General features: G+C 42.6%; 1 protein-coding gene across 3 annotated transcripts in view; it reads left to right on the top strand.

Annotated features, from left to right (window-relative positions):
- The first annotated feature begins 133 nt into the window (after window positions 1–133).
- Window positions 134–14,787, top strand: part of LOC121288566 (SPRY domain-containing SOCS box protein 3-like) — a 30,300-nt gene continuing 15,646 nt past the window's right edge. The window contains exons 1-2 of one of the 3 annotated variants that reach the window (XM_041207165.1): window positions 134–281; window positions 11,411–11,556. In XM_041207165.1, coding sequence (XP_041063099.1) covers window positions 11,425–11,556 — 132 coding nt within the window. In that variant the 5' untranslated portion in view covers window positions 134–281; window positions 11,411–11,424. Of the gene's footprint in view, window positions 282–5,118; window positions 5,194–11,410; window positions 11,557–14,787 lie in introns of those variants that run through there. The other 2 variants (XM_041207167.1, XM_041207166.1) reach the window with 2 other exon arrangements.

Below are 14,787 nucleotides of genomic sequence, written 5' to 3'. Positions count from 1 at the left end.
GTGGGCGGGGCAATCGAATGCCATATGATCGACGTGCGTGTTATCCACTCAAGAGACAGACCTTTCGGACGGCGTTGGGTCGGATAGACGAATGGAAAACGGGCGGGAGGGGGTGTGGGCGGGGATTCAAGTTTGGTTGAGCAGCCAGCCCCTCTCTCTAGAGGAAAGACGAGTGGGTTAGGTTGAGCGGGCATTGACTAGTGGTGGTGGGGAGGAGAAGCTGTGTTGTTGTTGTTGTAGTAAAGGGCAGGAAGCTCGGGAGAGCCAGGGCGTTAATCAAGGTGGGTGTCCGTTGAACGTAAACAGCTTTTATTCGGAAGGTGCCGCCGCGGTGTAGTTTGTACGGGGGTGGAGGCGCTTTTCTGTGGTGTTTTTTTTTTTCATTTGTGTGTGTGTTTGTGGGGCCTGCGGATCCGGGGGCTGGATTCACAGGCTCCCCTGGTTTGTGGAGCGCTCTCCGGGAAACATTTGGGGGTGTCGTCGCCCCCCCCCCCCCCCCCCCCCCCCACCATCAAATCCGTTTTATGCAAAACTGACCCATTGCAAATCCTTAACCCGTTGGCATAATGCGTTGTCCGTTGGTTTATCTTCCACTGTAAACTTAATACATTAATTTTGGGGGAGAGGTTGATGTGCACCCGCGCGATGAGGGAAGAGAAAAAAAAAATACATATCAATAAAGGCAAATCCCCTTTTTCTCACAAGTGGTTTTTGTTGGAGCTCCAGATCGTCTGATCGTATCTGCCCAACTCCGATCTGGTACCTTAAACGGCGCCGCCAACTACCTTCAATTTCTTCAGCTCCCTGTTTCTTGCCCCCTCCCCCCCCCCCCCCGGCTCCTTTTCTTTAAACACACACACACACACACAGCTTATAGCCTTTTGTACATTGAAATAAATAGACACAATTCGTACCTGAGCGGCTTTTACACGTCTGTTAATGCGTTGGGTGCGTGACCCGGCTGGTCATATTGGTACCTGGTGAAGATGAGCTGTCAGTTTTATTTTGTTCTTGGTTCAGGTGAGTGAGCTGTTCTCTGTGTTATGTGTGTGTGTGTGTGTGTGTGTGCCCCCTCCTCTTCACTCTTCGTCTTGTGAACGAGCCGGTGAAGTTTGCCAGTAGTCCTGACACTGCTTCCCATGAAATGCAGTTCGGTTTCTTTCTCAGGAATGCAAAGGGGAGAGAGAGAGAGAGAGAGAGAGAGAATGCAGCTTCTTCTAGAATTTATCTGGTCGCATCTCCTTTTTGTTACTCCAGTCAGTCGTAGAAGCATTTTTTTTAAAGATAAAGGTAGATAATTAGGTTGTTTTTAGACTTGAGCTTTACATAGTTGCCCAATTCAACAAGGAATTGTTGTGGAATAAATACTAGTATACTACGATGTACCCTTGAGCCCAAACACTTTAGATGTGATAAGGGTACTATGATGTGTTGCTGGACACTTTAGACTTAAATTGAATTCTACTTTAGGAGAGTTGCAAGTGCTTTATTTTTAAAATTTTATCCTGATTAATGATGTTGCAGAGCTTCTCTTGAAAGTTTTTTTTTTCTCTCTGGTGTATCCATTATTCAGTGGCTGTGGGACCAAACAGCTTTCAAATTTCTGGAAGTGCCAATTACTAAGCATACTTAAAGCCAGTGCATTGTGTTTCTCTGAAATAAAAACAGAAAATGCTGGAAAAGCTCAGCAGGTCTGGAAGCACCTGTGGAGAGACAAATGCTTTGAGCCTGGATGACTCCTTCAGAATTGGAAAGGTAGAAATGTGATGGATTTTATGCTGTTTAAGAGGGGGTGGAGCAACAGAGAAGGTCATGGATAGGTGAGAGCCAAGGAAAGATGTCATGGACACAGGACAAAGGGAATGTTAATGGTAATTTTAAAGACTAAAGAAGGTGCTGATAGTGGCATAATGGTAAAATAGCAGAACAAGGATCAGTGCTCTGACCCCGAAACATAAGGAGTTGGCCCTGTTTTTGGGGGTTGGGTGTGTTGGGGTAAAAAAAAATATGGATTTTAAAAAGGGGTCAGGATGGAGGAGAGAGTTCATGGTCTGAAGATGTTGAACTCTATGTAAAGGCTAGAAGGCTGTGAAGTGCCCAAATGGGAAGATGAAGTGCAGTTCCTCCAGTTTGTGTTGGGCTGCACTGGAACATTGCAATAAGCCAAAGACAGACATGGGTGCATGAGAACAAGTTTCTGCTTTGAGAGCATAGCGGATTTCACCCCCCCCTCCCCCTCCCCCTCCCCCCTCCCCCTCCCCCTCCCCCTCCCCCTCCCCCTCCCCCTCCCCCTCAAGTTTGTATGTATTAAGTTTATAGTGGAAGATAGTGAATGCATGTGATAGTGTCCATGAGAATAAGAGGGCTGTCCACTTCTTCCTTGAACAGAGGTCCAAATAGTCCCCTCTCCACCTGGCTGAACTTGTTCTCTCTGAACAATTTCTCCTTTAACTTGTATCACTTCCTCCAAATAAAAGGTGTGGCTATGGTACCCACATGGGCCCCAGTTATGCCTATCTTTTTGTGGGGTATGTGAAACATTTCTTGTTTCAAACCTACTCAGGTCCCTTCCCACAACTCTTCCAGTACATTGACTGTATTGGTGCCACTTCATGCTCTTGTCAACCTGGAAAAATTTATTGGGTTTTTTTTTTTTGCTTTCAATTTCCACCCCCCTCTCTTTTTCACATGATTCATCTGTGACACTTCCCTGCCCTTCCTTGACCCCTCTGTCTCCATTTCTGGTGATAGACTGCCTACCAATATTCATTACAAGTCCACCTCCTATCCACCATGTTTCTCTCTCTTCGGATGGGAATCAAAGTGGCAGCTTCTGTGGAATTAATGCCTGCCAATTAAAGGACATTTCTTTGAAGGTTTGGGAACATTTCTTTTCTGGTGGAGTTTCAGTATTGGAATTGCAAAATGTTATGCTGATATTAACCCTTCCATCTATTTTGTGCTGTGTACTGTACATTGGAATCAGTCCATCTAGCTATAACAGACTTTTTCAACCGAATCAGTTTCATCCGACCCTGGTGGCTTTCCCAAGACAGAATACAGAAAGAATTATGCTTTTCACTGTAGTGAACACATTTATGATTTTATTATCTGTATTTTTGTTAATGGTAAATAATGCACCCTTCACCTGGCAAGAGATTCCTTTCTGTGAGCTCTGACACAGTAGTAAATAGACAACTTAACTTTGCACGCATCCACATTTTAAAAACTTCATGCAAAATATGTGATAATGCGTAATAGCTTACAACTGAAAAGACTATTATCAGTGTCGGACTAGAGCTAATGCTGCACTGTCCTAATCACTATAAACTTTGTAACTTCCTTTGTTTTCAGTATTTATTCATATTTAATCTTAAAAGATGCCGAGGCTTCTGCCTCAGCTTCTTGTGATGAAGCATTCTATGCTCCAGCTTTAAGAGTTTTATTATTTTTTTCCTTTTTTTTGGCCCCAAGACATTGCTTAGTCAGAGGAAATTATCTTTTAATACCCTCTCACCATTATATCACCCCCGCCATCCCCAAACCAGTCCTGCCATCAAAACCCTTTCTTAATAAATCTCCTCTTGGCGTCCTCTGCTCCAAAGTTTGAAATCTCTCTTCATAACTGTAGCTCCCTAATTCTGGAATGATCCTGCTAAATGTATACTGTTTGCTTTAATGCCCTTTTAAATCAATAGACTGAGGTAAACTGAATTAAGGAACCTATTTGTTTTGGATTTATCTTCTCTTTCCCCAGATTCCACAGCCAGTGTGATATATGGGTTAATTGTTATTCTACCTGATTTCTGCTGTTGCTTCAGTTCAGTTGCCTTGACAAAAATTCTTTCACCCCTGACTTGGAGCTTCTCACCCCCTGTAAATATATGCAAGTACATACCCACTAAAACATATCATGGTCTGTATCAAACCATGCCATGAGAGAATATGGATGTTCTGTGTTTTGCAATTTTCCTTTTGAGCACTTCAGGCCAAGTGGTGCTGTTTTACATGCTGTTGCTAAAATTTGGGGCTCACAAACTTGGCCCTCTTGTGCTTAGATTCTTCCATCACCTTGACTCTTGCAGTCTGATATTGTTGAGTTGTGACAGTAGGCTGTTTGCCTATATTGTGAACCAATCTAAACAATAATCGATAAAATGAACAATCCAGCTCAATGGATCATCTTTAATGACTGTCCAACGTCTTGCTATAATTCATGATGTCTTAATCCTTACTACAAGGCTCTTTTTCTTCCTTTAATAGTCATTAGCTGTCACAAAATAATAATTTCCCTTTTATTCAAAGGTGTTTTGAGAAATGTTAGAATGTGTTTGTTCATTTGTCACCTGGCAGCTTGTGTATGAACTAAGAGTTTCAATGGTGGGGCCCTGAATACAAAATTTCATTGTGTAACAAACCCCATTTTAGTGCCTTGTCTGGCTTATTTCTCCTGTCAGTTTAAAATTAAACATACCATGATGATGGTTCACAGGTCACACCTTTGTCTTTCCACAGGGCGAATTTTGGCATCTGGGGACGCAAGTCATCCCTGAGTTGCTGGAATGCCAGTTCCTCCCTTGTTGCCCTCTTGGCGTTTATGGCTGGGTGTTTTTATTACCAAGGCTTCTTTAAATAATTGGTGAATATTATTATTATTTGTATAATGGGGACTGAGTAAAACCATATAACACTTCTAACTCTGGATCAAGCTCAAACCAGATTGGTAGAATAAAATCCCCAGTGAAATAAGAGGTTACTCCAGTACTCGGTGATTGCTGGGTGGTTTAATAGATTGTAAGGTTCTACAATTTGAACACTTAATTTTATGTCTATGACTAGATTTCCATTCTGAGAACCTGAACCTGACCACAGGACTAATGGCTTGTTGAGGCACTCCTGTGCTATCAAAATATCTATCTGGCCAACCGCTTCAGTTTTTTTTTATGTCTTGGGCGCTCTGGAGATTTGCTGGATATGTTCCAGAGAATCCCCAAAAGTTAATGAATGCAAAAAAATACTTGATCTTGGAATGATTAAAAATTTGAATGAAACTGAGCGCTTTTATTTTGCCGTAGTTTGAAGTTGAAAATTCAGCAGATGGCAGGGGGAGGGTGTGGCGGGAAGCAGCCCATTGGAACAGATGAGGCCTCAAGGCTGCCTGAGGAGAATTGCTACAGTTAATATCAAAACATGGTAATGTAGAGAATGTGATTTGCAGGCTTTGTATTAAAATGTTCCCTCATTAAAACTGTTTTAATTAGTAAATTTAGGGCGATTATGCAGCATAATTGCTGACTGGCATTTCCTTTATGTCCCTTACAAATTAGCTTTTACCTCCCCCACCTTTTTTAACATGTTTAGTTAACATCTCTTATGGGTATGACTTAGTTCAATTTTAATGCTCGTATATTTTAAATGGTTTTCTTCCCTGAGCTTATATTGTTTCACTTTAGTTATATTTTCTCAATCTTAAAATTTGCCTTACATGCCAATTATGACTTCACTCTAGTCTCAATTAACTATTTTGAAAAGCAGGAAGGAGTTATCCCCAATGTCCTGGCCAATATTTATCCCTAAAATAACATCCCTAAAACAGATTATCTGGTCATTATCATATTGGTGATTGTGGGGGTTTGCTGTATGTACACTGGCTGCTGCTGAGTTTCCTACATTACAACAATGACTATGCTTCAAAAGTATTTCATCGATTGTAAAATACTTTGGGACATCAGGTGCCCTGCCCTACATTTTCTACCCTTCAACCACCTGTGTTGCTGCATATGCACCTTAATTCCATTCGTCATTTTCTCTACCAAAATATCCTGTGAAATGCATTTTGAACACCCATATCCACTTTTTTTGTTTCCTCCAATATGAACACAATTGGTTAAGTACCACTTAATCTTTAGAAATGTGTGCTGACTGGCCGTGTTAATCCAACTCCTTAATGTTTTCATTCCATGTTATAGACTGTTAGCTAAGACGAGTTGGCATATAATTTCCTGACTTAACTCTGTTTTATTTTCTTTCAAAGAGGGTTGTCACATAAACCCCAAGGACTGAAAGGCAGCTTAAACAGTGTAGCTAGGCTTTGTGGGTTTAACTATTCAGGGCCTGGATGTAACTTTTAGCTTTAATACCATGATGTATTTGGCTGGTGGCTGTTCAGTGGCCGGTTAAATGGATTTTTAGTACAGGTTATAAATTCTTTGTACTATACAGTACAACTTTGTGATCTGACCCTTCTGGAGTTGATATACAGGTGCCCAGTATAAGTCTTCTGTGCTTGTAAAAACAGAAAATGTTAGAAAAACTCAGGTCATAGTCAGAGGTCTACAGCACAGAAAAAGACCATTTGGCCCATTGAGTCTGCGCCAGTCAAACAAGTACCTAACAATTGCAATCCCATTTTCCAGCACTAGGCCCATAGCCTTATATGCCATGGCATCGCAAGTGCACATCCAAACACTTCTTAAATGTTATGAGGGTTTCTGCCTCGACCACCCTTTCAGGCAGTGAGTTCCAGATTCCCACCACCCTCTGGGTGAAAAAATTCTTCCTCACATTCCCTCTAAACTCCCTGTCCATTACCGTAAATCTATGCCTACTGGTTTTTGATCCCTCCACAAAGGGGAAAAGCTCCTCCCTGACTACCCTATCTATGCCCCTCAATTTTATACACCTCATTCATGACCCCCTCAATCTCCTCTGCTCCAGGGAAAATAACCCCAGCCTATCCAATCTCTGCTCATAACTAAAACTCTCCAGCCCAGGCAACATCCTGGTAAATCTTCTCTGCACTCTCTCTCTCTAGTGCAATCACATCCTTCCTATAATGCAGATTCCAGAACTGTATGCAATACTCTAGCTATGGCCTAACCAGCATTTTATACAGTTCCAGCATAACCACCCTGCTGTTATATCCTATGCCTCGCTAATAAAGGCAAGTATCCCATATGCCTTTTTTAACCACCTTATCTACCTGTCCCGCTACCTTAAGGGACTGGTGGACATGCACATCAAGGTCCCTCTGATCCTTGGTACTTCCCAGGGTTCTACCATTCATTATGTATCCTGTGCCTTGTCCTGCCCAAGTACAACACTCACACTTATCCAGATTAAATTCCATTTGCCACTGATCAGCCCATCTGACCAACCCGTCTATATCCTCCAGTAATCTAAGGCCACATGGACTCAGAATGTTAACTGTTTCCCTCTCCACAGATGCTGCCAGACCTGAGTTTTTCCAGCATCTGCAATATTTTGCTTTTATCTTCTGTGCTTGTTGCATGGAGATATTTTTGGCATTCTTCTTTTGTCTGTGCAGAGTCTTTTACACTCCATTCTAAAAAAAAATTAGATTTTCTTTGGTCAGGAGGGGTCATCATGAAGATCTGATTTTTATATTTCTTTATCTTGTGCTTTATGTAATCCTATTTGGTAAGATGTGTTATGGCAGCCTGCAACTTGTTTAATGTGCCTGCATATTAAATAAAGAGTTTAAAGTCACATGCCTTTGTGACCTTGCATGAGTCATCAGCATAATTACTATTTATGGCATGATTTTGTGGGACCATATGTGGAACGTGCTAAAACATTATGGAAGGAAACTTGTAGAATAAATATCCATCTTTCATGATGGATCCAAATACATTTCCTTTCCCCTTCAGTGTACTTGTCTTTTTGGAACAAAGCACTAGTGATCACTTGGCTCTCCTGTGCTTCAGCTTGCTTTCACATTTGGCATTGTATATCTGATCAGTGACTCAGATTAAGACACAAGTCTTTCTTTTATCCTTTCATTTCATTTTCATAACACAATAACATTGCACCTGCCACAACCAGTGTATCAACATTTTAAGTCTATGAAAGAGTCCTAAATCAGCAGTGCATATCACAGTCAGTAATGCTGCCTGCAAGCAAAACCGTTCTCATTTATTAAACAGGCAAGTGATAAAGGAAGATCCAATCATCATATCAATAACCATAACTGTCATTGGCTTTCATTTTCAGGACTAGAAAAACCTCTTCAGAACACAGATTTAATAGGAAATTGAAGTCTTGCACCCTTCAGCCACTAGATATGCATCATCCACCTCTAAAGAAGCCTGTATTATGGATTGGAAATAATTATGCATTTTCTGAAGAATCTATTTGCATGCTGCACAAAGGAATACTTTTCACTTCATATTGCCTGAAGATTGTAAATATTAAACAACACAAAAAGAAATAACCTTAACCACCAGTTAGGGTTGTATAAGAAGCTGTTATCAGCAGACTTGTAGACCTTTATATTAACTCTGTCTTCCTCCATCTCACCCAGCCCCAGTCCCCACAATGGGCAGACAGGGGTCAGGATTAACAATGGGAATGAGGAGGATGTGACCCCACCGCCACCCCACCCATCCAAGGGTGCAGCATTTGTATCAGTTGCCTTTTTGTTTCACAACTGAATTTTGCGGCATTTGCTTTTAAGCATAATTTGCATAATATCTTCAAGTAGCTTGAACTGTAGGCTTTAAACCTATTTTTATTCTTTCATGGGATGTGAACATCACTGGCTAAGCCAATATATATTGTTCATCCCTAATTGCTCTTGAGAACGTGGAGGTGATGTGCTGCCTCTTGAACTGCTGCGGTCCATATTGTAGGTACACCCATAGTGTTTTTAGGGGAAGGGGTTTCCAGGATTTTGACCCAGTGACAGTGTAGGAATGGCCATATAGTTCCAAGTGTGGTTTGGAGGGGAGTTTGCAGGTGGTGGTGGTGTTCCTAAGCACCTGCTGCCCTTATCCTTCTAGATGGCAAAGCTGGCAGGTTCGGAAGGTGTAATTGAAGGAGCCTTGGTGAGTTGCTGCATTGCATCTTGTAGATGGTACATACTGCTGCCAAGTTGATGATGGAGGGAGTGCCAATCTAGAGGGCTGCTTTGTCCTGGATCGTTGTCAAGCTTCTTGTGATGTTGGAGCTGTACTCACCCAGGCAAATGGAGAGTATGCCAACACACTCCTGACTTGAGCACTGTAGATGGCGTACAGGCTTTGGGAGTCAGGAGGTGAGTTACACTCTGCAGAATTCTCAGCTTCAGATGCTCTTATAGCCACAGTGTTTATATGGCTGGTCAGTGGTAACCCTCAATGGTGATAGTGGGGGATTTGGCAATAATGTAATTGAATGTCAAGGGGAGATGGTTAGATTCCCTTGGAGATGATCATTGCTCAGCACTTACATGGTGTGAATGTTACTTGCCACTTGTCAGCCCAAGCCTGAATGTTGTCCAGGTCTTGATCCATAGACTGCTTCAGTATCTGAGGAATTGTAAATGGTTCTGAACATTATGCAGTTATCAGCATACAACCCTGCTTCTGACCTTATGATGGGTGGGAAGGTCATTGAAGCAGCTGAAAATGGTTGGGCCTAAGACACTACCCTGAGGAACTCCTGCAATGATGTCCTGGAATTGAGACAATTGACCTCTAATAACCACACCACTCTTTGTGCTTAGTATGACTCCAACCAGTGAAGAATTTTCCCCTGATTACCACAAACTTCAGTTTTGCTAGGACTTTTTGATCATATGCTACCTTGATGTTGAGGGCAGTCACCTTGAATTCGGCACTTTTGTCCATGTTTGAACCAGGGCTGCAATGAGGCCAGGAGCTGAGTGGCCCTGGCAGAACTAAGTCAGCAGCAAAGTTATTGCTGAACTAGGTGCTGCTTGATAGCCCTGTCGACACCCCTTCTATTACTTTGAGGGTAGACTATTAGAATCAATTAAGACAGGATAAGCTGTCACTTAGAAAGGAATGGATTAATCTGGAATAGTCAACAGGGGGTGGTAATGTCAAAAAATTCAGTTAAGCTAGTATCAAGGAGGATTGAGGATAGTGTGGTGGGTGTTGTCTATATAGATTTTAGTAAGGCATTGACAAGGTCCCACATGGCCAACTGGTCAGAAAAGTAAAAGCCTATGGGTTACAGGGGAATGTGGTGAGTTGGATCCAAAATTGACTCAGTGATAGGAAACAAAAGGTAATGGTTGGTGGATGTTTTTGCAAATGGAAAGCAGTTTCCAGTGGTGTTCCATGGGGCTCAGTGTTTGGTCTCTTGCTGTTTGCTATATTAATGATTTGGTCTTAAATCTGGGAGGCATGATTGGGGAAATTTGCAGGTGACATGAAATTTGGCTGTGTAGTTGATTGTGTAGAGGATGGCTGACTCCAGAACGATATCAATGGTTTGGTTGAGTGGGCAGAAAAGTGGTAAATGGAATTCAATCCGGAGAAGCGAGGTAATGCATTTGGGGAGGGCAAACAAAGCTAGGGAATACACAATAAAAGGGAGGACATGAGGAAAGATTGGAAAGGCTAAGCTTGTTTCTCTTAGAACAGAGGATGCTGAGGGGTGACTGAATTGAGGTGTATAAAGTTGAGGCGCCTAGATAGAATAGACTGGAATGACCTGTTTTCCCCTAGCGGTGAGGTCAATTAATGGGGCATAAATTTAAGGTGTTTGGTATGAGGATTAGAGGGGCCTTGAAGAAAAACTTCTTCTGGTGGGTGTCTAGAATTCACTGCTTGGTTTGGTGATGGAGGCAGAAACCCTCAACTCATTTAAATGGGTACCTGGATCTGCACCTAAAGTGCTGTAAGCTGCAAGGCTCAGGTGCTGGAAGGTGGGATTTGATTTTGGCTGGTGCAGGCACAATGGGCTGAATGGCCTCATTGTGCCACAGCTTTTCTGAGGCTTTAGACTACTTGATCAGGTTGGAGCTGTTTTTTGTGCACAGGACATACTTGGGCAATTTTCCACATCACTGAGTGGTTACCAGAGTGTTGTAGCTGTACTAGAATAGCTTGGCTAGGGTGTGGCTTATTCTGGAGTGAGTGCAAGTCTTTAGTACTATTGTTGGACCCATAGGCTTCGCAGTATCCAGTGCTTTCAGCTGCTTTATTATGTGATGTGAATCGAGTTGGCTGAAGACTGACATCTGTGATGTGAGGAGGCCAAGGTGGAGCATCCACTCTTCACTTCTGGCTGAAGATGGTTGCAAATGTTTCAGCCTTGTCACTTGCACTGATGTGCTGGGCTCCCCCATTGAGGATGGGGATATTTGTGGAGCCTCCTCCTCCAATGAGTTGTTTAATTGCCCTCCACCATCCACAACTGGATGTGGCAGGAATGCAGGGCTTGGATCTGATCTGATGATTATAGAATTGTTTAGGTCTGTCTATTGCATGCTGTTTAAGTGTCTGCTGTATACTGCAGATTCTGAGCGAACCTTGTCATAATGGCTTAATTGGGAAGTTGTTTATTTTATTTAAGAGAATTATTTAGTTCTTTAAGTGATTATTTTTTAAAAAGCTGTCCACTCTTTCTCTAATTTAGTAAAAATGTTACTATGTTGCAGGTTTCAGGAGCGCCATGTCTCGTCGTACCAGAAATAATCGTGCCTGGCGGTATGTGTACAGTGGTATTCGAGATGCTGAAGCTGTGGCTGTAGTAATGCCTGATGGATCAGTAGGTCCAGGCCCTGGCTATGACTCGGATGGTCAGGTAGATAATATAACACACAATATTTCATTGCTAACCTATATAAAGAATGAGCAGTCTCCCAATGATTGAGATCTTATTGAATTTCCTTCCAAAGGTTATAATTTTTTTTAAGCTAAAACCAGTTGTAATATTAACCCAGTACAGGCAAGAATCAGACTGATCTGCTAGTCTCTGCCCTCAAGCCCTTCTATTCTGTGATCAGCAGGGTTGTTTCTTATAAAATTCACTGTGCTTTTCCTCCTACTTTTAGATATAGACTTAAATTATATAGGATAAGCAGGGTTACCATTGGCCACGTGTGTGTATTCAGAACTGCAGTTTTTGAACCAAGACATTGTGCTGCCTTCAACAGTTGAGTAACTTTTTTATTTTTTGAAATTCTAAGAATTTTAAAAATTATTTCTGAATTGCAGTATAAGGGTCTGTCACATAGTTAATGTGGGACTGAGTACAGTACCACCCACAGTAACGTAAGAGAATGCATGACCTGCACTAGGGTTCAGTAGAGTGTTGGACAGAGCTATGTACCAGCAAGCATGAAATTGGTGCCTAGCCTGCACCGTTTTGGAGTATATTTGTAAATAGCTCTTCAATGAAGACTTAGTCAAATATAATTTAACTATGAAGTCTTCCTCAGACCTACTGAATGGCAAACAACACCCTACAACATGGTGACAGTAAAGGATGACTCTGAAATACAAAAGTATGAGGTAAAACTGCAGTTTGACCTGTGAAAAGTGTTCCTAAATCAAAGGTGCTGCTGAAGATTGCCCTTTTTTTAAAAAAAGCTCCATAACTAGACCAGATCAAACGGAGTCAAGGGACCTAGATAAATTTACGAAAAGGCAGAGCAACCTTAAAAAAAAAAAGAGGAAGGTAGAAGAAAAATCTGTTGTGCAGATGAAAAGCCAAACCTAAATGAATGCAGAGTCATAGAATCTAGCAAAATGACAAGGGTAAGCAAAATACAGTAAGAAGGCAGAAATTAAAATAGGCAGCAATCAGGGTTAGCATTCCAGAGCACAGCTTTTTTAAACTCTATCATGGAATGTGGGCACTGCTGGCTAGGCCAGCATTTATTGCCCATCCCTAATTCTTCTTGAGAAGAGAGTGGTGAGTCGCTGCCTTGAACTGCTGCAACTGGGAGTTCCTGGATTTTGACCCAGCGACAGTGATCTCGTTCCAAGTTAGGATGGTGTGGCTTGGAGGAAACTTCCAGGTGGTGGTGTTCCCATCTACCTGCTGCCCATTTCCTTCTAGATGGCAGCAATCGTGGTTTTGGAAGATGCTATCTAAGGAGCCTTGGTGAATTCCTGCAGTGTATCTTGTAGATGGCACACACTGCTGCCACTGCACTGGTGATGGAGGGAGTGAATGTTTGTGGATAGGATGGCAATCAAGTAGGCTGCTTTGTCCTGGATGGTGTCAAGCTTCTTTGGAGCTGCATTCATCCAGCCAATTGGAAAGTATTCCATCACACTCCTGACTTGTGCCTTGTAGATGGTCACAGGCTTTAGGGAGTCAGGAGGTGAGTTACTTGCCACTCCCTAACAGCACTGGCTTTACCCACACTACATGGACTACAGCGGTTCAAGAAGGCAGCTCACCACCACCTTCTCAAGGGCAATTAGGGATAGGCAATAAATGCTGGCCCAGCCAGCAAAGCCCACGTCCCATGAATGAATTTTTTAAAAAATAAAAGGATTCCTAGCATCTGACTTGCTCTTAACTCTTATGGCTAGTCCAGTTAAATTTCTGGTCAATGGTAACCCCCAGGATGTTGTTAGTGAGGGATTCAGCAATGATAATGCCATTGAATGTCAAGGGGCAATGGTTGGATTCTCTCTTGTTGGAGATGATTATTGTGTGGCACTTGTATGGTGTAAATATTACTTGCCACTTGTCAGCCCAAGCCTGGATATTGACCAGGTCTTGCTGCATTCAGACATGACTTGCTTCAGTATCTGAGGAGTCAAGAATGGTGCTGAACATCCCCACTTCTGAAGTTATAATGGAAGGAAGATCACTGAAGAAGCTGAAGATGGTTGGGCCTAGGACACTACGCTGCAGTGATGCCATGGGACTGAGATGATTGACCTGTCTACTGATACTGTCATGGGCAGATCGGTCTGTCTGCCGCAGATGCATGAGGATGGGATCAAGAATGTTTTCCCTTTTCCTTGTTTCCCTCACCACCTACTGCAAACCCAGTCTAACAACTATGTCCTTTAGGGCTCGGTCTGTACTGGTGCTACTGAGCCACTCTTGGTGATGGATGTTGAAGTCCCCCAACCAGAGTACATTTTGCATCCTTGCCACCCTCGGTGCTTCCTCCAAGTGGTGGTCAACGTGGAGTATGGATTTGTCAGCTTGGGGGCATAGGGAGTGGTGGGCAGGCATTGTGGTAAACAGGAGGTTTCCTTGCTCTTGTTTGACCTGATGTCATGAGACTTCATGGGGTCCAATGTTGAGGACTCGCAGGGCAACTCCCTCCTGACTGTGTATATCACTGTGCCACCACCTCTGCTGGGTCTGTCCCTCTGGTGGACAGGACATACCCAGAGGTGGTGATGGTGTCTGGGACAGTATCTATAAAATATGATTTCATGAGTGTCTGTCAGGCTATTGCTTGTCTAGTCTGAGACATCTTTCCCAATTTTGGCACTAACCCCCAGACATTAGTAAGGAGGACTTTGCAAGGTTGACAGGGCTGAGTTTGCTGTTGTCATTTCCAGTGCCTAAGTCAATGCCAGGTGCTCTGTCCAGTTTCCTTTTTTAGACTTTTTATTGGTTTGATACAACTGAGTGGCTTGCTCATCCATTTCTGAGGGCAGTTAACAGTCAAGCACATTGCTGTGGCTCTGGAGTCACATGTAAGCCAGACCAGGTAAGGACAGCAGATTTCCTTCCCCCAAAGGTCATTAGTGAACCTAAAGGGTTTTTACAACAGCAATGGTTTCATGGTCATCGTTAGACTTTTAATTTCAGATTTTTATTGATTAAATTCAAATTCCACCATCTGCCGCGATGGGATTTGAACTTGGGTCCCCAGAGCTGGTCCAATGACAATACTGCTTACACCACTCCCTCCCCTGTAAAATACTGGAAGAAAGCTGTAGCACAGGTCCATAGCAAATTTGCAACTAAATTTTGAGCAAGAGAACTCTGCAGGCAGCCTTTGTTCAAAATGTCTTTTCTAACTGAGCTCAATTGCCATTGTAGCAGTGCCCT

This window comes from Carcharodon carcharias, chromosome 15 (genome assembly GCF_017639515.1).
Source record: "Carcharodon carcharias isolate sCarCar2 chromosome 15, sCarCar2.pri, whole genome shotgun sequence".
Classification (NCBI taxonomy): Eukaryota; Metazoa; Chordata; class Chondrichthyes; order Lamniformes; family Lamnidae; genus Carcharodon; species Carcharodon carcharias.
The sequence above is the reverse complement of the archived record's forward strand: the minus strand, read 5'-3'. Positions and strand labels throughout refer to the sequence as shown.